Genomic DNA, 19,956 nt, shown 5'->3' with positions numbered 1-19,956 from the left:
ACTCGCTGCGCATGCGCACTGCACACGAAGCCCCTTTCCCACAGCCCCGCCCCTCCCGCCGCCGCCGCCCGGTTCCCGCCGTTCCGTGAGGCGCTTTGTGGCCGCCATGTTGCTGCGGGTGCTGTTTGCCCGCGCCCTCCGCCTGCTCCCCGGCGCCGCGCCGCGCCGTCCCGTTCCTATCCCCGTTCCTCCTCCCATCCCCTCAGCCACCTCTCCACCCTTCCTCTTCTCCCGGCTGCCTTTTGTCCGCTTCTTGTCCCTCCGGCGCCCGGCCGGGCTGACGGCCATGGCGGTGCGGCGGGCCCGGGCCGGGCCGTGCATGGCTCTGGCTCTGGGGCTGGCGCTGCTGGAGCCGCCGCTGGAGGAGCAGCGCCGGGCGAGGGCCGTGTGCGGCCGCATCCAGGTGTGGGGCCTTGGGGAGGGGATGGTGTTGATCTTAGAGGCCTTTTCCAGCCTGTTCTGTTCTGTTGTCCCTATGGTTACAGCCTGAATGTCAGCCCCTGGCTGAGGCTGTCAGGCAGGACCAGGCCTGTCCCCGTGTATGGAATCACTGGGTTGGAAGGGACCTCAGAGCCCATCCGGTGCCAACCCCTACTGTGGGCTGGTTGAAAAAAAAGGCATTTTGCTCTTTCCAGTCATTCGGGTTTGTTTTCATTGTGCAATTTTGAATAACTGAGTGCTTTCTCGTAATACTTTTCCTTTGTTATTCCTTTCAGACCGTGTTTGTCGGGAAGAACAAGGCACAAAAACATCCTCTGAGCTCTTTGCGCTGGCAGGGCTTCAAGCTGGAGGACTATCTGATCGGGCAGCCCCTCGGGAAGGGCTGCAATGCAGCTGTCTATGAAGCAGCGATTCCTTCATCCCCCCATCACCAGGGGAGCAAGGAGAGCTCAGATCTGCCTGCCTCTGAAGAGGAGCTGGCTGACAAACACCAGCAGCAAGCTGCTTTCCCCCTGGCTATCAAAATGATGTGGAACATTTCGGTAAGGAGTCAGCTCTTAACCTCCTCCTTGTGTGTTCCATCCCAGGATCAGGTTGGATGGGATCCTGGGCAGCCTGATGTGGTGGGGGGGGCACCTAGCCTGCACAGTGTCTTGGGACTAGGTGATCTTTGAGGTCCTCTCCAGCCTAACCTATTCTATAAGGACATGACGTTGAGTGCCAGTTATTAGTGACTGATCACGCAGCCAGTGATTAGCAGTCATTATTAAGCGTGGAGGTTGGTGGCCCTGCGTGTGGCAGGGGGGTTGGAGATTCATGATCCTTGAGGTCCCTTCCAACCCTGGCCATTCTGTGATTCTGTTTAGCTGACAGCACGTTGCTGTTGCAGGCTGACTCTTCAAGTGAAGCCATCCTGCGCAATATGCATCGAGAGCTCGTTCCAGCCACACGGACTGCCTTAGCTGGGGAGTATGGAGCTGTCTTCCACCACAGGTTTGGTAACCATGGCAGTGGCAGCTGTTCTCTATGTGTGATGTGCTAATTCTATCCAACTGGGTCCATCATTTTCATTTTTCAGCACATCTGTGCTGTAGAGAATGCAGCTGGAGGTTTCTGAGATGGTTGTTGGGAAGAAATGAGCATGAACCCTTGGGATTATTGTGTGTATGCCTTAGCTAAATGGCACTGCCTTTGGTAGTGCTGTATGCCTGAGGTGCCATGGAGGAGCACACTTCTGCCTATCCTAGTGACTTTTCTCTCTAATGAGCACAGCAGTGGTGCTGTTCAAATAATAATTTAACAGTGTTTGCTTTGAGGAGCAGTTAGCATGCAGGAGATCCCTGCAGCTCGGCTGTATGCTTCCCTCCACTGTCTTAGTCTTGAAGACTTGAAAGGACATGGGATGATCAGGGACCCACCTGTTTTGGGTCTGATGGGGCACTGTGCCTCAGTTTCCCCATGTGTAAAGTGCATGAATTGCATTACTCTCTGACAGTGAAAAAGTTAACTCTGTTGGAAAAGCTGGGAGGAGCTGTTTCTGAGAAGTCATCTAAAAGTATCATTGTGTTTTTTAATTACAGAATTAAACACTGACGTTCTGTGGTAGTTTGGTGCTGAATTGAAAGGTCTAGTTCTAAAACAGGTGCAAGGAAAGGGAGGTGGAAGCTGTTGCAGTGCAGGTTGCTGCATGCAAAAAACAGAAATTGGTGAGAAGGCAAATGGAAAATGACTGTTAACTCTTCTTCATCTGAGCTAAGGTTAGGCAGGCAGCATTAAGGTGGCAGATTGCACAGAAACTTTTCAAGGATCTTGAGTTTAATTGTGCTCTTGTTCAAAACCTTGTCTTTTTTTCAACTGGAAACAATGGAGTCCACAGTCCAGACTGCCCGATTTACATTTCAAATATGTCTCTGCCAATGCAGATGAATAATGAATGCTTCTCAGTGTGTCCTTAGCCTGGGAATGCAACAGAGAAGCCAAAGGAATGCTTCCTGTCCATGCCAGTAAATAAGAGGTCTAAGGTGATCTGCATAGTGTGAATCTGGCCTTTATTTTCAGTCTAACCAGGTAGAGTTATGGAAAATGAAGGGCTGCATGTCCAACATGAGCATTTCCAGCAAATCTTCCTTTGCTGTGCAGATAAAGCAGCAGTATTTCCTGCTCATCCATCAGGCTGCAGGAAATCCAATCACAAGGTGACAGCAGAACAAACATATTTGCCTGCTGCTTTGGAACCCTTTGGTGGAGGGGATGTGCCATAGTAATGAAAAATAATCCTGGAGGTAATAGAGATTGCTGTAACTTGTGATGTCTGTACTTTTGCACAGAGAACCTGTCCTTGGGAGGAAGAGGTTGAGACCTCATCCAAATATAATCCAGGTGATCCGAGCTTTCACATCCTCTGTCCCGTTGCTGCCTGGAGCCCTCACAGACTATCCTGATGTTCTTCCAGTGAGCCTGAATCCCAGAGGGATTGGTCGCAGTCACACACTCTTCTTAGTGATGAAAAAGTAGGTGGGAGAAGCTTGTTGGGGGCTGGGACTTTGTGGGATTGCCCAGCAGGGCTGTGTGTTCTGCTGCTGCATGAGTCCTGCTAGAGGTTTGGCCTGGGTTGCTGCCAAAAGCCAGAGTATGCGCTTAGAAACATGCCTCCTGAGAGCTGTTGAGATCCTCAAGATTTTAGCTCTTGTTCAATGAGAAAGGCAAGCTGTCCATGGTAATAATTGCCACAGAGGAATGCAAAACTTGCCCTGAAAAGTGAATGTTGCCTCTAGGTTGAACACGCTGCTAGAAGCAGAGGAGAAGATGAGATTTGGTGTCTCTGGATGTCTCAGTTGGGTTTTGTTTTTTAGTGGGTATGGTTGTACCACTAATGTAAAACCACTTTCTGTTTCCCACTTTTCTGTTCTGTCTGCATCTGGAGGAGCCCTCTATCCTTTTTGTAGCTCAAGAAAATGTTCTTCTGCTCAATTTGCATATCTCTATTACACTCCTTCAGTCCGTATCAGTGATTTGTCTCCTCTCTGATGCAAGGAATAAAACCTGTATGCATGTAGAACCCTGTAAGAAGGTGTACCTGGAGAACCTCACCATGCTGGTGACTCAAAAATGGAAAGGTGGCAAAGTTCAGTGAGAATTTGTCACTTCTGATTGCAGTGTAACCCCAGCCAGACAGCACTGAGGTAGAATGGGAAGGGAAAAGCTTCAGGGATGCTAATTCAGGTATCTTCCATGTTCTGACTAGCTATCCATGCACCCTGCGCCAGTATTTGAGGGACAACAGCCCGGATACCCGTCTGTCCACCATGATGATTTTGCAGCTGTTGGAAGGCGTGGACCATCTCGTTCGACACAGGATAGCACACAGAGACCTGAAGTCTGACAACATCCTGGTTGAGTTCGATTCTGGTATGTAGATCACTGGGTGTAAATTTGTGTCTGTGGACATAGAAGGTTGTGCTGTAACCTGAGGGAGAGGTGCAGAGTGTTACTAAAGCAAAGTGAATGTTGGCTTGAAGACATACGGAACTGCCACACTTGCATTGCTGGAGGTGCCCTGGCATTAGGCTGTGTCATTCCTCACTGGCCAAACAGCACAGAGCAGTTCTTAAAATGCTGCTGCACTCTGCCATGGCTGCACATCTGTTGAAAGACAGGGTACTGGCAGAGTATTAAAACCAAAAGCAGCGTTTTTGTCACCAGCTTCTCCTGTTGGCCCCTCTAACTGAGATTTTAATTACCTGAGCTCTTTTTCAGCGTGACTGGAAATCAAATGGGCAGGAAACAATAGAATGAAGCCAGCTCTTTGTAATTAAAAGTCTTGGTGCAGCAGCTGTGGCAGGCTTTCAGCAGTGCTAATGTCATCTTTCTTGAAGGAAGAGCTCCTCTGGAGCTGCACTAGGAATGATTTAAAGCATTGATTTTTCCCTTTCAGAGTCTGGAGAAGTAATGATTTTGCTTTGCAATTTTTGGCTTGTCTTCAAGCAAGAACTGTTAACTCATGCAAAATTTTTCCAGCTTTTTGCTATAGCTCAGCATATATCCTTATAGCTTTTGCTGTAGATAAAGATGAAAGTAGAGAAATGAAAAGATTGTTTCATCACTGAAGAGTTCCTAACCTCATGTGTCCTGGTTGTCAGGATATCCACGGTGCCTGCTCCTGGTGTTCCCATGCTGCTGTCTCATGCAGCTGGGTGCTCCCAAGCTGAATGCTCACTGCTGTCCCTGTTGTTTGCAGCTGGCTGCCCCCGACTGGTGATCACAGACTTCGGTTGCTGTTTGGCAGATGACAGCATTGGTCTGAGGCTGCCCTTCATCAGCACTGACATGGATCGTGGTGGCAATAGCTCTCTCATGCCACCTGAGGTAAATCCATCCCACTGGTGCTGCTAGTTGTGGGTTTGTGCTGCTTCTGGGGATAAAAGCTTCAGCACCAGCTGAAGTGCAATATGTGAGAACTTGGCAAAGTGTGGGATTGGGTCTGGAAAGAATGAATTAAATTTTCTTGGAATCCACGCTAAATATTTATCAAATGGGTACTTTGGCCACAAAATGAAAATCAATTGATGTTTTGAGGCAGTGTTGACTTTTCCCACAGAAAGTTTGTTCTGTAGCCTTTTTCTCAGGCTCAGTTCCATGTAGCTGTTAGAGGAGTTCCTGTAGCAGTCCTTGCACTGGGGCAGCATGTAGCTTTTGAACAAAGTTCAAGGTGGTGTGAGATGATGGATGGTTGCTTTTTAGTCCTTTGATGATAGCACTGATAAAACCTTGGGCAGTCTAGCTGCCTTTGTGTACCGGGGAACCCTGCCTTGTATTTCCTGCATGCAAGTGCAGTACTGGTTGTTATCTCCATGTCTCCTGTCTATCTTAAATCTCAAATTGAAATGTCTCTTAGGACTTGGTGTGAATGCTGGTTGGAGGTAACAACTAAATCCTAGATGTAGTGATCAAAATCTTCCGTATGTAGTGGTGGGTTGAGAAGCAATGAAAACCTGAGGCCTGCCTACAGAAAATATTCATTTAGAGCTCTTTGTTGTAACTTTTCCATCTCATCTAAACTTGTCATGCAGGTGACCACAGCGTCAGCAGGTCCAGGCATGGTGATTGACTACAGCAAAGCTGATGCCTGGGCTGTTGGAGCAATTGCCTATGAAATCCTGGGCCTGCCCAATCCTTTCTACAGCTATGGGGACTCGTTCCTGGAAAGCAGAAGTTACTGTGAGGAGGAGCTGCCAAGCCTGCCTGTTGGTGTGCCCTGTGAGGTGAAGCAAGTGATAAGGATGCTGCTTCAGAGGGATCCCAACAAGGTCAGAAACCAGCCTTGAGGAAGTCATCCAGCTGCTCTTTGTGTTGTTTGTAGGTCATCTTGCCCTGTAGTGCTCCACGTGCTCCTGTAATGCAGATGTAATTGCAATGTAGATAACAAAGTGGAATGTGGGTCTTTGTGGGAGCACGGCATAGCACTCACTGAACAGTTTCAGTGATTTCAGATGTTTGTGTCAAAGGTTCACATGTAGTTGCCAGAATCATAGAATGGCCTGGGTTGAAAAGGACCACAATGATCATCTAGTTTCAACCCCCTCCTGCTGTGTACAGGGTTGAATAATAATAATAATGAAAGGCTTTTTTGAGAAGGTCTAGGGGACTTTCAGCAATGCAGATGGGACAGGATGTGATGTGAGCACAGCTAATTTTCCCTCTTACTCCTTTTGCAGAGATTGTCTGCTAGAGTTGCTGCTAACGTGCTCCACTTGAGCCTCTGGGGTGAAAGCATTCTGGCATCTGAGGCCCTGAAGCCTGACCAGATGACTGCCTGGCTTCTCTGCCAATCTGCAGCCACTTTGCTCATGGATGGACTGGTGGACGAAAGCAGGGTAGAAACCAAAATGAAGATGTGCTTTTTGGCCAACCTCGACTTCGAAGACCTCTGGACAGCAGTTGTCTTGTTGCTGTCCTGGAGAAACCAGTCTGGGTGAAGAGTTCTACATGCGTGGGGCGTGACCGTGCAGTAGATAAATGGCACTTGCTGAAAGCACATAGGAATCTGTCTTTTCTGTCTGCCTGGAATCCTGTACTAATTTAGGGAAAATATCTGCAGGCCTGCATCAAGAGGTTGAGTTTATCTGTAGCGAGTTTTAGTACACGCTGTTTTTCTCTTCCTGCTAGAGGACTTGCCCTTGCCTCATCATTACTCCTTCAGTCAGGGTTTGCAGAATGTGCAGGTGTCCTGGGGTATGTGCTTGGTTGTGTTCAGTCAGGAGTTCAGAGCTGGCTTTGAAGTCATGCGCTGAGTGAAGCAAGTTCCTTTTGAGAAGAGTGTGCGTGGGGAAGGAGGTACTGTCTGTGGGGAAGGAGGTACTGTCTAGCTGCTCTCACACACAAGTGTCACAGATTTAAACATGCACAAAGAAAGCTGTGCTGGCAGAAGGACATACAAACTTCTTTTTCTTGACTGTTGTGCAATGGCAGCTCCAATTCTGCCAAGGCCAAGTCAAACTGTGTGCAGTCAGGGATAATACTGCATGTGGAATAGGGCTGAGGAGCAGTGCCAGCTTAGGGAGTGTCCTGTGATGCTAACCTGCTTTATGTACCTGGTTTTGTGCTTAACAATGAAGTAACATCCTTTGGCTGGAGAGGATAGGAGGCACCACTGTTGGAACAATAACAGCTATGTTAATGAAAACATCGTTTGATTTCACGTTTGTAATTGTGTTAAGGGGAGCTGGGGGAGAATGTTACTGCTGCTGGTTGCACAATAAATGGGTGATGACGTTCTGAGCATTCTCTAAATACAGTTCATCTCTGTTCACCGAATCCAGTTCTTTGGCTGTGGAGGCTGTGAGGCTGTGTAGTGCTGGGTCAGCGTTGGTATCTCAAAGTCCTGTCTCTGAAATGTGTTCTTTTATTCCACCAAAGAGAGTTCCCCAACGAGAGCCCCCTCCTCTTTGAAGAACGGGCCCTGCCTTGTGATCATGTGTATCCTCACTCCTCTGGCTGGTAACTGACCTGCAGGTTGTGGGTCAGGTGGCTGATATCCCTGAGCGCACCATCACACAGAAATGCTGTCAAGATCTGTCACTTTGAAGTGCTCTTTGGTTGAGTTGACAGTGCAGTGCTGCCTGTCAGGGAATGGCCCTGCTCATTTTACAGCAACAGAGAGCTGCTTGCTATCCAAGGAAATCCCCAGGAAGCCAACTCCTGTATCCTTTGCTCCCCTGGAGCTCGTTGCAATCTAAATGCTGTCAGTTTCCTGGAGGAGCCCTGCTTTGACCTCTCTTCCCTTTGGTTTGCTGTTCAACCCATCAGCTCGTGCTGACTCAGAAAAACACAGCACAGCTCCCACTTTCTTACATGTCACTGCAGCATAGGGCTTGAAATTACAGATGTATTTCATATGAAAACAGATAGTATAGAGTGTGAATGTACTCCTTTTATTTTTTTTCTCCCCCCTGCCTCTCCTTATCTCTCCCAGATCCAGCTCTAGAAGGGCAGTGAGCAGAACTAGAAGCCAGAGCATTGCACTCAACCTTGGTATTCCATGGGGGTTGCATCTCATTTGTTTGCACCTAGTGTGTCTATAGTTCTGGTGAGGTCAGATGCTTTCTGTTTTGTCCCACTGCCTTTCCTTAGCGGGATGTTTTTATGATACTTCAGCGCTTTGTAAAAGGCAGTTAAGAAATTGATGCCTTGCTTCCTGCAGCTGATCAGTGTGTGGAAGGGGGATCAGAAAGACGAGAATGCGTGGGAAAGGAACCTGAGCACTCTGCCCTTTGCAGGGCATCCAGATGCACTTCGAACCCAGCAGGGTGACACAGTGAGTCACCTGGCTCTGTTCCCAGCTGCAGGAACGGGGCAGACTTTGGGGTCTCGCTGTGTGTGTGGCAGGATGAGTTGTCTGCTCAGGACAGCCAGGCTCTCTGCTCAGTGGCTTTTTGCATCTGCTGCTGCTCCATGCCGCCGTGCCTCACGGTTCAACGTGCCTCCCAGTGCTGAGTTCGTGGCCCGGCCCGTGGGGGTCTGCTCCATGCTAAGGCTTCCTGTTCAGACCTCAGCAGAGGGGCTGGATGCAGCTTTTGTCGGTGTTCCCCTTGACACGGGCACATCCAACCGGCCTGGAGCCAGGTAGGAGGGCAGTTGCTGCTTGGCTCCTGCTGGTAGCATAGCTCTGCCTGCAGCTTTCCCTGCCCACGTTCTCCTACACAGGTTTGGTCCTCAGCAGATCCGTGCTGAGTCAGTGATGGTGAGGAGGTACAACGTCAGCACTGGGGCTGCACCTTTCGACTCCCTGCTGGTGGCTGATGTTGGAGATGTGAATGTCAACCTCTACAACCTGCCCAACAGCTGCCGCCGCATCTACGAGTCCTACCAGAAGATCGTGGCCTCTGGCTGTGTGCCTCTCACTCTGGGTAAGTGTGCTGTGGGAGCTCCTAATTCTGTCTTGATTCCATTTTCTCCTGTTGTGATTTGGTCTGAGCGTATGAACAAGTGCAGCATAAATACAGGGGGGAAAAAGTCACTGGAAAACAAATTCAAGGAGTGCTGAGAGCCTCTTGCAATATGCAATGTCCTCTTCCTTGTCCTGTCGCAGGTGGAGACCACACTGTAACATACCCCATCTTGCAGGCAGTGGCAGAAAAGTAAGTTTCCAACCTGGGAAGTGTAGAACACAGCCCTGTCCTAACGCTTCTCAGCCCCTAGAATGATGGCAGTGATGGTGTAAGTTGGGGATACTGAGTGTGGGTTGGGGACTGATGTGCCCACCTGATCCCACTTAGGCATGGACCTGTGGGGCTGGTGCATGTGGATGCTCACACTGACACCAGTGACATGGCCCTGGGGGAGAAGATCTACCATGGGACCCCATTCCGGCGCTGCGTGGATGAAGGGCTGCTGGACTGTAGCCGGGTGGTTCAGATTGGCATCCGTGGCTCCTCCTATGCCCCTGATCCTTACAAGTACTGCTGGGACCAGGTAACCTCTGGCAGCTGCCTTACTTAAAGCTTATTTGGGTGCATGGAAAATGCAGCCCAGTCTCCTTTCCATAAATCCCCAGTGGGATCTGGGATGCTGGTTGTGGGATGGTGAATGCTGAGCTTGTGCGTCCGCAGGGATTCCGGGTGGTTCCAGCTGAGGAGTGCTGGATGAAGTCCCTGGTTCCACTGATGGAAGAGGTGAGGCAGCAGATGGGGGATGGCCCGGTGTACATCAGCTTTGATATTGATGGTCTGGACCCTGCCTATGCCCCGGGAACGGGCACACCAGAGATTGCTGGGCTCACACCTATGCAGGTGAGGGGCACAAAGCTCCCTTCCTAATGGGATAAGGATGTTTTTCTTCCCATTTGAGGAACTTTGATCATTTGTTGTACCCCAATCTGTTTTCCTCCCAGGCTTTGGAGATTATTCGTGGCTGCAAAGGACTCAATATAGTGGGATGTGACCTTGTGGAGGTTGCACCCATATATGATGTCTCTGGTGAGTAGATGGAAATCTGTGGGGCTGGGAGGGCTGAAAGGGCACTTGCACTGAAGTCTTTAGTTTTTGCTAGGTGCCACCTAGTGTTGAAAGGCAAAGAGCAGCCCTGGGCTCTAGGAACTGCCACAGAGAGTGGTAGGAGCTGACAGAGGTGGCTGAGATCTGCGGGTGAAAACAGATGGGCAGTCATAGCACAAATTTTATTACTATTCTTTTTTTTTGTGTGTATCTTTTTTTTTTTTTTTGTGTCTATTCCTAGGTAACACTGCTCTGCTAGGGGCCAATCTGCTCTTTGAAATGTTGTGTGTCCTTCCTGGAGTGAAAACCATGTGAGGGCAGCTCCTGTCTGGACCCCAGCCCTGTGAACCACCAGCAGCAGATGCCATTGCAGACCTTGGATGAGGTTCCTGATGCCCTACTCTCCTCCAGGTGCAGTGAACATGTGCTTTGCAGTAAGGAATAAATGCCATGTGCTGCTAGAAGAGGTAGGGAAGCATAGCAGCTGAGGAGAGGTGGGTGTTGTCCCTTGGCCCAACCACTGGTGTTCCAGGAGGGGTTTGGTTGCCTTTGAGATGTATGAGTTCGTGCAGGCATGGGGTCGTTTGGCACATGAAAAAACAAAATCCACTTCATCACACATTAAAATAGTTTATTTTGGTTGCGAATCTGTAATCGTCTTAAAACAAAATGACATCAGTGCCTGATCACAAATACATGACAAAAAAACAAACAAACAAAAAAACCCAAACAAAAAATAAAAAAGACAAGTTTGCCAAATAAGTTAATTCCCCACCTCCCTCCCTGTATCAAAAGTGCAAAAGATGTACTTTGTTTTCAGTCCCACTTGTCAGGCTGTGTTAGTGTACGAGTTACTGGCAGGCTCTGCTCCTGCCACTCTCAGTCAAAAGAAGGGCTTTGGGACAACCTCTGACTTGGGGCTGCTTCCCTTTTTGCTGTAAGGATGTTTTTGTTTCAGCTTCTGAGTGGGGCTGCTTGCTTGTTTATCGCCAAATAGTGCATTAGGACTGAACTGCCTCAATCTTTGGGTTACAAACTGCCACATGCAGCGCAGAGCAGCGGGTGCGTGTTGCTGATGATACGTTACAACATGGGGGGATTTTGGGATCTCAGCTTATGACTGCTGGGAGAGGGCAGGCAGAGCTCAGGCATAAGCAGCAGCTGAGGGGGCCTCTGACCACGCTCTTCTACTGGCAAGCAAGTGCCCAGTGCTCCATGACAACCAAAACTACTTCAGTGGGTGATTTTAGAACAGTTTGGCATTGCTGCAGCGCACAGAAATTATATTTTGAAGGCCACAAGGCCAGATCTTTTCCTTATTTGGCCTGGGGTTGAATTCCTTTGCTGTAGCACAATTAGGCACTTTGTCTTTTTTTTTTTTTTTAAGTTGCACGTCAAAAGTTTATTTGGGTTTCTGACTTGCTGAAGAGATGGCAGATGAGTTTGTCCATCCTCATTCCTCATCCAAATTTGGCATGTTTGTATGTCACCATCAGGCTGACACAGTGTTCTGCCCCAGCTGTCGCACCACGTGTGTGCCCTGTAGCTCATTAGCAGGGAGAAGACCTCTTTTTTAATTCCTTTCCCCAATTTCAATGCCTCATTGCTGTAGCTGAGGCTCAGGGCCTGCTGAGCTAAAATCCAGCAGCCTCACATGAGCGTGGTTGACAGCACAGCCATGTTTATTTGGGAGTACACACGGTGCTGGGGTGGCCAACAGTGGGTGAAGCTGCTCCCAGTGTGCTGGGAATGCAACAGGCCAAGGTTTTGTGCATCAAAATAATGCAGGCAGCAAATTGGCTTGAGCTCCAGGTTGGGACCCTGCAGGATTTCAGTCTCAATTGTGGAAGGAAACCCTTTGGCTTTGTGTTATGGTTGGAGGAGCTACAAAGCACCCCAGCACCTCCTGCTTGCCTCCCCCAGCTCACAACAGGCAGCCTGTACCCCAGTGTGGGACTCTGTGCTTTGTGACTGCACGAGCTTTACACAGACCTATTTGTAAAAAAAAAAAACCAACAAGAACAAAAAAAAAACAACAGAAAACCCAAGGCAGCCTGCATGTTGAGAGACAAAGGTTTGTGGCAGGAACGGAATGGGCAAGATGACAAAGCATCTTAAACCCACACCTAAAACAAAAGGAGCCTCACATGTAAGCAACAGTCTGGTGGTACAGCACTTCTGGGGCAACAGGAGTACAATTATTGACAAATTAGGTTCCTTGATACAAAGAAAGGTTGGTTTGTACTACAGATGTAAGGGTGTTTGAAAGGAGCCCCCACTGGCTCCCTAGCAGCTAGGTAGAGTTTCATCTACACATCTACTGGCTCATAGCAGCATATGCCTACAATCTGAGGACACAGTTAAAGTTATGGCTCTAAGATACATCCTCTAAAACTGACAGAAGCAGGAAGGCATCTGGAAAACAATGTGACATTTAAATGGCTCAACACCGTTACAGTATTTACGGCTGTGCAAAACCCCTTCCCTCCCTGGTTCCGGTGGAACTGTTACACGAGGAGCATGAAACATGCAGATCACCTCCCTGCCCACACCACAGGTGAGTGCCAGCTTCAGGGCTGCTCTGGAGGAGTGTTCCCAGCCACGTTCCAGGTCACTTACCCAGGGGGAGCCGAGGGGTACGGCTGTCTGCTGGGAGGGTCTGGAGGGTCTTGCCAGGGTTACACCATGCACCATGGGCTAAGCACACAAGGAAGCGAGAGGAGAGCCACGACCTGCCCTGTGTAACCAGCCACATCGCCGCAGCAGAGATCACGGCTTTTATTCATCTGAGGTGAAATGAGGGATGGCTCGGGGACAGCCCAGGAAGCAGGCGTGGTATGATGAGAAAGGAAAAAAGGACTTCTTGGCTTTTTGACAGTACAGCATCCAAACGTGAGGATGGTTTGGTGGAGGGCATTTCAGCACGCTTCGTTGCACTCCCAGGCTCTGGATGCAGGGAGATTTTTCTGGTCACTGGCCCTCGGAGAGGTTCACCTAAAACCTAAGGTCCATTCATCACAATCATTTGTTTAGACCTGGAGAGAGCTGTCCCTCGGCATCTTCATAAAAAGTGTGTCTGTTAGAATCTCTTAAAATCCCTCAGTCTAGTGCAGGCCACGAGGGGATATAGAACCTCTGTAAGGAGCCTTCAAGAAGGCGTTCCATCCAAAAGGACAATTTATGTAATTTGTTTTTAATGGATTTAGATCCTGGACTGCAGGAGGATTTCCCTCTGGCTTCGGTGTGTAGTGAGGAATTGTAATCCTCACCTGCCCCCAGGGTTCCCCCCTCGTCCCCTGATCTGTGAGGCTTAAAGAGGCAGAAGTATTTCTTGTGGCCGTTCAGAGCCAGCACGTAGCCCGTGTAGTCACGTTCAAGGAAATGCTTGTCGTACTGATTGGGGATGGGGGCAGCATCCTGTGCAAACTCTAGCAGGTACTCCAGCCATTCACGGTGCTTGTCCAGGCTGAGGAAGGAGAAATGAAGAGAGCTGCTCCTAGGGGGAGAAGAGAGAAGCAGGATGAGCACTGCTCCCAAATCAGGCTGGTAGGTGTTGTTTTTGCCAACTGGACCCTGTACTCGGCGCTGGTGAGGCTGCACCTTGAGTGCTGTGTTCAGTTTTGGGCCCTTTGCTACAAGAAAGACATGGAGACCCTGAAGCATGTCCAAAGAAGGGAGAAGAGCTGTGAGGGGTCTGGAGCACAGGCTTGGGGGATGGCTGAGGGAAATGAGATTGTTTAGACTGGAGAAGAGGTGGTAAAGCATAACTCCCCCCTAATTTTCCACCTAAGCAGCTTTGCTTATGCAAGGTGTTAAAACAGGGAAGTAAACTCAGGCCAGGGCCCCAACCTACCCTGTGAATGTGTAGACTTCCAGGGCAAACTTCTGGAGGAGGGCAGTTTTGGTGGAGTTAGAGAGAATCAAGACCACATTCATGTGACCCGGCCTGAGGCGCACCAGGTTACTGTTGTAGTTGATGTCTGTCAGCTCTGTCACCTCGACAAAGCCCTTTTTGGGAACCCTGCTGCAACAAAACAAAGATGGAGTAAAAGGGGAATAAAGGATGAACTCATTCCCCCCTCCTTAAGCTGATCCAGCCCTGTGCCCTATAGCTACAGCCCATGTTGGTGGTGCAGCCTGCAGAGAGGAAGAATGGCTTTTATGCAGGGCAAGCAAGAGTGGCTGGATGGAATGAGACCTGGTGTAAAGTCACAGCTTCCCCTGGATTGTCAGAGTCCCAAGCCCATCTCAGAACAGCTGCTTTCTCTCCCACATTAGCAGGAGTCACTTAATAACTACATTTCTGTATCCACATCCTATCTGCCCTGCTAACACCACTCCTTCCTGCCTTTCTGTGCCCATACTGCCCTTGCAACAACTACTCCATCCACACAGCTCTGGCACTACTCTATCATGCACTTCTCTACCTACTATTCGCTGAGCTACTCATACTACTCTTCACAAACAACAATTCAGCAAAAAATATTTTTGAAGGGGAAGGGAACCTGTTACTCTCTTTGCTGAAGCTTGTGTCATTCTTCTCGGTCTTTGCAGTGGTGTCTTTTTTCTCAGAGGCAGGAGAGTCCCTTGTATCACTGGAATCACTGCAAAGAAAAATCATTTGGGGCTTGTTTAAAGGGCTGCTTTGAGCTGCTGCTGGCTGGACTGTGAGATCCCCTAGGATGTGCACTCACCTGAAGGCCTGAACAATAACAGTGCCAAAGAGAATGAAGAGCGCAGAGAAGAGCAAGGACAGCAGGGGCATCATTTCTCGCCTAAGGGAAGATTTGCAAACAGCAATCAGGTCTGTGAGCAGCACGGTTTTTTCTTGAATTTAAACATGATCAAGACTTGGAGCATTGTCCTGCTCCCACCCAAAAGGAGAAGGACAAAAACAAAACAATTTTAAAGTAAGGCTAAGGGGAAGCAGTGGAAGCATCAAATGATATGGTTGGCACGTTTTCAGGGGCATAATGTCACGGTCAACTTCTAGGCCAGAGTACCCAGTACTTCAGGCAAAAGCTAATGTCACCGTGCTGCCATTGCACCTTAATCTCAAGAGCATACAGGCACCCATGTACTTGGTACATTCTCATTTCCTGTTAACCCAAGCCTGGTTCTACCATGCATCTGAGCAATCCTGCTCCCTTTGAGATTTGTTAGTGCCCCATCCATACCAGTTGCTATGAAACAAGCTGTCCCAGCAGTCCAAGATATAGTCCAGTGTGGAATAGAACCATCGGATAAGAAACATCTGTTTAAGAGAAGGGAGGGATGAAAAAAAAAAAGGCAAACAATAAAGCTGTTATTCACAGCACCAATGAGAGCCCCAGCCCCTGAACTGAACCCCAGCCCCAAATCAACTTTGGATTATGCCATGAGCTCATCTTTCCCTGAGCAAGAACACCTGTAGAGTGTGATTCCCACTAATGAGCATAACGGAACTGTTCAAGGAGGTAACATGCTTGTTAAGTGGCTGGAAAGGCTGTGCACTTACAGGAGCAAGCTCATCATTCAAGTCTGCCAGGACAGTCTCCGAGGAGAGAAGACCAGGGTCTGTTCTTAGCTGGTCCAGGAGATCCAGAAGGATGAAGTTGTCCTCACTGCTGCCTTGCCAGGCCTCCTCCAAGGTTTTATAGGCAATCTTCCCTGCGTTGTTGCGCCTCTCCAAAATGACCACCTGGACAAGCCAACCACATCACAGATGTCTGACAGGACAGCACTTTTTTTGAGAAAGATGTTAGCTTCAAATCCCTGCCCAGAATTAGGAGTCAGGTCAAGTTACAGCGACCTACATAGAGCAAAGAGATTTACAATGACAGACGAAAAGCAGCAGCAGCAGAAGAAAAGAAAGGTAATGCTCACAGCTGATTTCCCACGGTACTTCTCCTCATCCATCAGCAAGGCATCTGCAAATTCCGGCTGCCTGTCGTTATAGATGTGTGCAAACCTCAGTGTGTCTTTTGTGTTGGCCACAGCAAAGGTCAAAAATGCCTCGTAAGCGTCAGCAAACTTATCTCCTTCTCCAGTGAGCAGGACCACGCAGTGCCTAGGCAACACAGAGACATGGAAAATGAAGAGCTGTTCTGGCTGCCAGAAGAAACAGCAAATGAAAATCTTTCTGCTAATGAGAACCATCCTGAAGGGATGGAAACCCTGTTTGTTGTTTTTGGGCATATTTTTGAAAGCCTGCCTCTGCCTTCCAGATGTTGAGCTCTCCAGGCTGTTGCCCCACTCCTCGTCCCTTCTCCCTGTCCTCTGTCCCAAAACGTGCCTAGTGGAGGCACAAAAGCTATCAAGCTGCATGGATACCCAGCAACCTCCAGTGCAGTCATTTCCTTCCTTCCTTTGGAGACCTTTTATATCTCACTCAATCCAACAAGATATGGCTTTAGAAGCAACCCAAGAGCCTCGGGGGACAAAACGGGTTCCCAAAGAGCCTTACTTTCGCTGACGGTGTGACTTCTTCACAGGACACAGCTCCTGAAACAGCCTTTGGTTGGTCAGTCTGGCTGCCATGAGGAACTTATTCTGGGAAAGGAAGTCATCAATGAGCTGCTTCTTCATATCCCGTGCCTAAAGAAAGCAAAGCAGAGTTGGTACTGAGTTGGTTGAGGAGAGTGAAGCTATTCTAAGGCTCTCACCTGAAGAGCTGGAGGATGCCAGCCATCACAGTCCTCACTGAAACCCCCAAAGACACTTAGAGGGCCCAGGACCTAGAATTTACCTGCAACTATCCCCTACAAAGCTCAGACCCCACAGCTGATGCCCACTGAGCTACCTCCCTCCTGGGGCTTCGCTCACTGCTTTTGCTGAAGCCAGAGGTACCACTGAGAATGAATGCCACTTATTCCTCAAAATGCAGCCAACCAACCTTTCACTTGGTCAGAGAAAAAACTTTCCTTCCATCTCATGGAAGCACTTGGAGAGGACTCAGAGCTGTACCTGTGCCACATCAGCGGGCTTGTCGATGTGCTCCTTAAAGATCATCAGGGTTGGTGTGTAGACGTTGATGTTGTACTGACTGGACAACTCTTCAGTCCCTCTGAGCCCCACGTACACGTAACCAAAGGACAAGTAATCTCTATATGCAAAGGCAGTCAGCTGGATGGAAAGAAAGCACCAGAATGTGTTACATTAGCACATAAAGAATGCCTTGTCCCCCCAGTGCTCGTGGTAACTTTGCTTCAAGAACACCCCCCGCTGTTTAAATGCCATTGGGCACGTGCTGGATTTAGTAGCAAGTCAAAATCCAGAGGCAGATATTGCTTTACCTTGTACAGTAATGGCACAACTGGCATGTGATCAAACAGAAGGACGTGGGGCTTGTTTTCTTTCTTCCAGTTAGATAGGAAGCGGATGTAGTTTTTATCTGTAATCTTTAAACAGAGTCAGATTGTTAGTTTAACCTCAGAATAGTCAGACACATGCATGCTGTAGGATTAGGTGCCTGAATAAGAACCAGGTCTGAAAAAGCTGCCACAGGTATGCCTGACATGTGTGCTGGTTTGACTCGAGACTGACAGCAGCTGGAAGAGCAGCATACAGACTGCACTGCTGGCCTAAATGTGCAGTAGTGCAATTAGCCCTGTTACAAAGAAAATAAGTGTTACAGAACAGTGTTGTGCGCTTGCTTTCAAGCAGGGAAGCAGGGTGTGTAGCCATAATTACAGCTCTTGAAGCACTTTGGTTCCCCAGTTGGCTCTTCTCACATCAGTGACACAGATCAGCTCCGGGCTGAATTAATTGGATGAGCCACTGCAACAGCTAATGAGATCTGTCTATCCAAATCAGACAGCAACCGCAGTGCTGCACGCCCCTCTCACGTGTACCTTTTCTACGAGGTTCCCTGGCAGCAGGTTCTCCACAAACTGCCGCAGGTTTTCTCGACTGACGGCGCTGTGGAAGAAGGTGATCTTCCCATTCATCAGTCCCAGTATCGACGGCGTGCTGTGAGCCCCGAGGTGATGGGCCAGGCGTCTCTCATACCCAGCATGAACGACCCCAATGCCCACTCCTGTGAAAGGAGAGCAAATTGAACTAAAAAATGACTGATGACCCCAACCTTGGGCCAGACAGCTGAGTTGGAAGACCCCTTCCCTTGCTCAGCACCACACTTGGGAGTTATCTGTGTCACGGTCCCTCCCAGCTCTGTACTTTCCTTGTGCTGCAGTCCCTTGGAACTTGTACTGAAAGCTTTATCAAGGGAGAGAGGGAACGTGATGGCCTCTTTTATTTTACCCACTGATGTCACACATGCTACAGTAAAACCCAAAGGAGAGAAAGCTCAGTAAGGAGGGACTGGACCACCTCTGCATCCTGCTGTGTTTTTTAGGAACGTGCATGCAGGAGACATCAGCATGAAAAACAAAATTTCCACTTGCTCTCTGCATTCCCAGCTTTCTTGCTGGCATGCAAATGTATTTCCAGTAGGGCTGACAAATCCCCAGACTTCCCTCACAGCCATGTATGGTGGTGACTCAGGTGCTTTATTCTGCTTGTTCCAAGTTCAGGACAAAGCCATACAGGATTTACCTATCAGCTTTAATTAATGTGGTTATTTATTACCGTGGCTGCTGGACTAAAATTAGGGAGAAAAGGCATCTTCCCCTTGTAACCTTGGGGGTGACTGAGGGAACAACAGTGAAACTACCCGGTAGAAAGAGCTGAAACTGTATGAGTCAGAAAGAAAGCCTGATGTTTCCTTGTTTATAACGCTTAGCCTCACTGATTTAGTTATTACTAACACAGAGGAAAGATTTAGGCTTGTGGCCTAAATCCCCGAGTCCTACGGACAAGCTGCTGGTGGACACCCTTCCCAAACCTCATTCTGCAAGGAAATTTGTGCCCAACCCCAATGCCTCGTCCTTACCCAGTGCCTCCAGTTCCTGAGCAACTTCCTTCCACACAGGCTCGATGTGGATGCAGCTGAAGCACCAGTCCGAGGTGATTTTAATGAGGTATGGTTTCTTGAAACTATCTGGCACGATTTCATTGATGTAATGTGAAAAATGGAGCAAATACTTCTCGTCGGAGGTGTCACGTCTCTCTGAGTTGAAGGGGAAATGGAAGAAGGACTCATCAAAGTAGAAGCCTTCGTGGAAGTGGTGGAACTGACGCTGTTGGTGCTGGGAGTAGCCCTGGCTCTCCCCAGCATCTCCATAGCGGTCAAAGTTTGCCCTCTTTTCCTCGTTGGAGAGGATCTGGGAAGCAAAGGACAGAAGAAAGATGGCCCAGTGCAAAGCGTGGAGGGGTGGGGACTGGAGTAACCCCAACCCATCCCCACCGTGCCCACTGACCTCGTCCCTCAGGGCCACATCCCCACATTCCTCGAACACCTCCACAGATGGTGACCCCACACCTCCCTGTGCAGCCGTGCCAGCACATCACCGCTCTTTCAGAGTAGAAATCATTCCTAACATCCAACCTGCACCTTGAGGCCATCACCTCCCATCCTATCGCTGTCACCTAGAGCAGAAGCCAACCCTGCCTCACCACAGCCTCCCTTCCGGAGCTGTATGGAGCGATAAGGTCTGCCCCGAGCTCCCCCTCCCCCAGCCTCACCCATCCCAGCGCCGCACTCCAGACCGCGCTCAGCCCCGTTCCCTTCTCCTTTCTGCAGCGCCTCTCCCTTACCTCGTAGGCCTTGCTGATCTGGATGAACTTATCCTCAGCGCCCGGGTCCTTATTCTTGTCCGGATGCCTGGAGCGGGGTTGGAAGGACGAGGCGTTACCCCCTGCCGTGCCCCCAGGCCTCCCCTCCCCGCTCCCCCCAGCCGCAGGTCCCGCTCTGTACCACTGCCGGGCCAGCCGTTTGTACGCCTTCTTGATGTCGGCCTGACTGGAGGAGCGGCCCACGCCCAGCACGCGGTACGGGTCCCGTTCCGGCGCGGCCTGCGCCGCCAGAAGCAGCAGCAACACCAGCAGCAGGCCGGCCGGGCCCGCGCGGCCCAGCGCCATGGCGAGCACCGGCACCGGCCTCAGCCCCGCAGCCACCACTTCCGGCCCGCCCGCCCGCCGTCAC

At 49.6% G+C, this 19,956-nt stretch overlaps 3 protein-coding genes across 5 annotated transcripts; 2 read left to right on the top strand and 1 right to left on the bottom strand.

The window, feature by feature from the left end:
• Positions 1–15: 15 nt before the first annotated feature.
• PINK1 (PTEN induced kinase 1) lies at positions 16–7,218 on the top strand. The gene is made up of 8 exons (XM_031613438.2): positions 16–403; positions 717–983; positions 1,331–1,434; positions 2,769–2,951; positions 3,686–3,849; positions 4,679–4,806; positions 5,511–5,747; positions 6,156–7,218. Exons 1-8 carry the CDS (start codon positions 107–109, stop codon positions 6,414–6,416), a joined length of 1,641 nt encoding a protein of 546 aa, XP_031469298.2. The 5' UTR covers positions 16–106; the 3' UTR covers positions 6,417–7,218.
• A 1,021-nt stretch (positions 7,219–8,239) lies between these two features.
• On the top strand, positions 8,240–10,579 carry AGMAT (agmatinase (putative)). 2 transcript variants are annotated; one of them, XM_090123057.1, is made up of 8 exons: positions 8,240–8,562; positions 8,644–8,846; positions 9,029–9,077; positions 9,216–9,411; positions 9,549–9,728; positions 9,830–9,914; positions 10,174–10,243; positions 10,344–10,579. In XM_090123057.1, exons 1-8 carry the CDS (start codon positions 8,327–8,329, stop codon positions 10,375–10,377), a joined length of 1,053 nt encoding a protein of 350 aa, XP_089979183.1. In that variant the 5' UTR covers positions 8,240–8,326; the 3' UTR covers positions 10,378–10,579. The 2 variants fall into 2 exon arrangements, with proteins under 2 accessions (XP_089979183.1, XP_031469305.2); XM_031613445.2 differs by having other exon boundaries at positions 8,244–8,562; positions 10,174–10,579.
• A 716-nt stretch (positions 10,580–11,295) lies between these two features.
• On the bottom strand, positions 11,296–19,955 carry DNAJC16 (DnaJ heat shock protein family (Hsp40) member C16). Of its 2 annotated transcripts, none has more exons than XM_031613437.2 (14): positions 19,729–19,955; positions 19,569–19,635; positions 18,805–19,135; positions 17,765–17,949; positions 17,207–17,311; positions 16,878–17,036; positions 16,378–16,508; positions 15,798–15,981; positions 15,430–15,612; positions 15,110–15,186; positions 14,627–14,707; positions 14,438–14,536; positions 13,786–13,956; positions 11,296–13,428 (listed from the first exon to the last, which is right to left on the bottom strand). In XM_031613437.2, the coding sequence occupies exons 1-14, from the start codon at positions 19,890–19,892 to the stop codon at positions 13,032–13,034; spliced, it is 2,334 nt and encodes a 777-aa protein (XP_031469297.1). In that variant the 5' UTR covers positions 19,893–19,955; the 3' UTR covers positions 11,296–13,031. The 2 variants fall into 2 exon arrangements, with proteins under 2 accessions (XP_031469297.1, XP_089979182.1); XM_090123056.1 differs by having other exon boundaries at positions 13,786–13,953.
• Between the last annotated feature and the right edge of the window lies 1 nt (position 19,956).

This window comes from Phasianus colchicus, chromosome 22 (genome assembly GCF_987193195.1).
Source record: "Phasianus colchicus chromosome 22, bPhaCol1.hap1.1, whole genome shotgun sequence".
In the NCBI taxonomy this organism is placed as follows: domain Eukaryota; kingdom Metazoa; phylum Chordata; class Aves; order Galliformes; family Phasianidae; genus Phasianus; species Phasianus colchicus.
Note: the sequence above shows the minus strand (reverse complement) of the source record. Positions and strands in the feature narration are given on the sequence as shown.

Bases quoted from the DNA above. Each gene is read 5' to 3' on its own strand.
- PINK1 (XM_031613438.2), top strand. From the start codon at position 107: ATGTTGCTGCGGGTGCTGTTTGCCCGCGCCCTCCGCCTGCTCCCCGGC. The intron at 3,850-4,678 runs GTATGTAGATCA...TGTTGTTTGCAG, and splicing joins CCTGGTTGAGTTCGATTCTG to CTGGCTGCCCCCGACTGGTG. The intron at 5,748-6,155 runs GTCAGAAACCAG...CTCCTTTTGCAG, and splicing joins TTCAGAGGGATCCCAACAAG to AGATTGTCTGCTAGAGTTGC.
- AGMAT (XM_090123057.1), top strand. From the start codon at position 8,327: ATGAGTTGTCTGCTCAGGACAGCCAGGCTCTCTGCTCAGTGGCTTTTT. The intron at 8,563-8,643 runs GTAGGAGGGCAG...TCTCCTACACAG, and splicing joins TCCAACCGGCCTGGAGCCAG to GTTTGGTCCTCAGCAGATCC. The intron at 10,244-10,343 runs GTGAGGGCAGCT...ACTCTCCTCCAG, and splicing joins CTTCCTGGAGTGAAAACCAT to GTGCAGTGAACATGTGCTTT.
- DNAJC16 (XM_031613437.2), bottom strand. From the start codon at position 19,892: ATGGCGCTGGGCCGCGCGGGCCCGGCCGGCCTGCTGCTGGTGTTGCTG. The intron at 15,613-15,797 runs GTGAGCATTACC...TGGCTTGTCCAG, and splicing joins AGTACCGTGGGAAATCAGCT to GTGGTCATTTTGGAGAGGCG. The intron at 14,708-15,109 runs GTATGGATGGGG...ATCTTCCCTTAG, and splicing joins AGCTTGTTTCATAGCAACTG to GCGAGAAATGATGCCCCTGC.